At 38.5% G+C, this 1,470-nt stretch overlaps 1 protein-coding gene across 1 annotated transcript in view; it reads left to right on the top strand.

The window, feature by feature from the left end:
- Positions 1–1,470, top strand: part of LOC106868204 (activin receptor type-1) — a 48,898-nt gene that overhangs the window by 20,820 nt on the left and 26,608 nt on the right. Inside the window, exon 2 of the mRNA XM_014913366.2 lies at positions 420–528. Within this exon, the coding sequence (XP_014768852.1) occupies positions 420–528 (109 nt within the window). The remainder of the gene's footprint in view (positions 1–419; positions 529–1,470) is intronic.

Below are 1,470 nucleotides of genomic sequence, written 5' to 3'. Positions count from 1 at the left end.
GTCCACCCACACCACTAACTCTTCTTTTCCTCTCCAGTAAACACAACACTTCAGGTTGATGAGTGCAGATTAACAGAAATACATACGACACCCAAATATTTTATTGTATGACAAACATTTTCACTGACCAGGTTTTCACAATAAATCCCAGTGATCCTACCTTGCTTGTTGCACAATGGGAGAGGCATGTCTTATCATTCATCAATGGGAAACAGGCTTCTTGTTTCATTTACAATGTTGTTTTTATTTTTGCTTCATTTTATATCAGAACCAGGCTTTTTTAGGTGGGCCAAATATTTTATTGGTTCGCCCCCCCCCCTGGTTTCTCTTTAAAACTAAACACAATGACATATTTAATTTTAATTTTATTTTTACAAATGATACTATTGCAACTTTGTGTCTTTCTCTTTGTATTACAGGTTTGTTGTGTTCCTGTAATGAATGTACAAACACAAGCACATGTAATACAACAGGAGTGTGCTATGCACTCATGACGCGGAGAAAACAGGGCAAGAAACTTATCTATAAGTGAGTGTTTGTATAATGATTTTCACCTCTTTTCACTTATTTGCATCATTAGAGATAGTATGCTGATTGATGTTGTTGTTTGTGTTGGTGTCAAGTAACTTCCGTCAGCTTTGCTCAAACTGATCTCTAAAGGTATGAGATGTTTTGGCACAGTCATTTTTGTATCATCATAATTGACATCATTGATTTGATGTTGACTTATTGACATGAGACATTTTTATGTGACTCTTATTCTTTTCTGCCTCTGTTATGTGTGTGCGCTGAGCATATTTCTCTTTGAGGAGAGGAAAAGTATTTACATCAATTCTGTTCAATTAATAAATTGTTCTGTGTTTGTGTGTGGAACTCAAGATTACTTTTGTCAAAACAGGCTGAATATCCAGTCAGCCATGCCAAATTACCTGCATCCAGACAGCTGCACTTTATCATTTCATTCTAGAATTCTGAAATAGAGATGGATTGAATCATCATCACCATTTCCCATGCTGGCATGGGTTACACAATATGACAGGAGCTGGCAAGGCTGGAGAGCTGCACCAGGTTCCAGTTGTCTCTTTTGGCATGGTTACTGTAGCTAGATATCCTTCCTAATGCCAACCACTTTACAGTGTCGAGTGGATGCTCTATACATTGCATCAGCACAGGTGTGTTATATGTGAGTGTTTTACCTGGCTCCAGCTTGGGTGGGGGGATATTTTTTATGTGGTACCAGCCCAGGTGCTTTTTGCAATCTATCAATGCTTCAGTTCACTTTGGAACTATCATGTTATTATATACTATTACTTTGTGAAGGCGCATGGCTCAGTGGTTAGAGTGTCGAGCTTACGATCATGAGGTTGTGAGTTTGATTCCTAGACCAGGCTGCGTGTTGTGTTCTTGAGCAAGACACTTTATTTCACGTTGCTCCAGTTAACTCAGCTGTAGAAATGAGTTGTGACATCA

This window comes from Octopus bimaculoides, chromosome 10 (genome assembly GCF_001194135.2).
Source record: "Octopus bimaculoides isolate UCB-OBI-ISO-001 chromosome 10, ASM119413v2, whole genome shotgun sequence".
Classification (NCBI taxonomy): domain Eukaryota; kingdom Metazoa; phylum Mollusca; class Cephalopoda; order Octopoda; family Octopodidae; genus Octopus; species Octopus bimaculoides.
The sequence above is the reverse complement of the archived record's forward strand: the minus strand, read 5'-3'. Positions and strand labels throughout refer to the sequence as shown.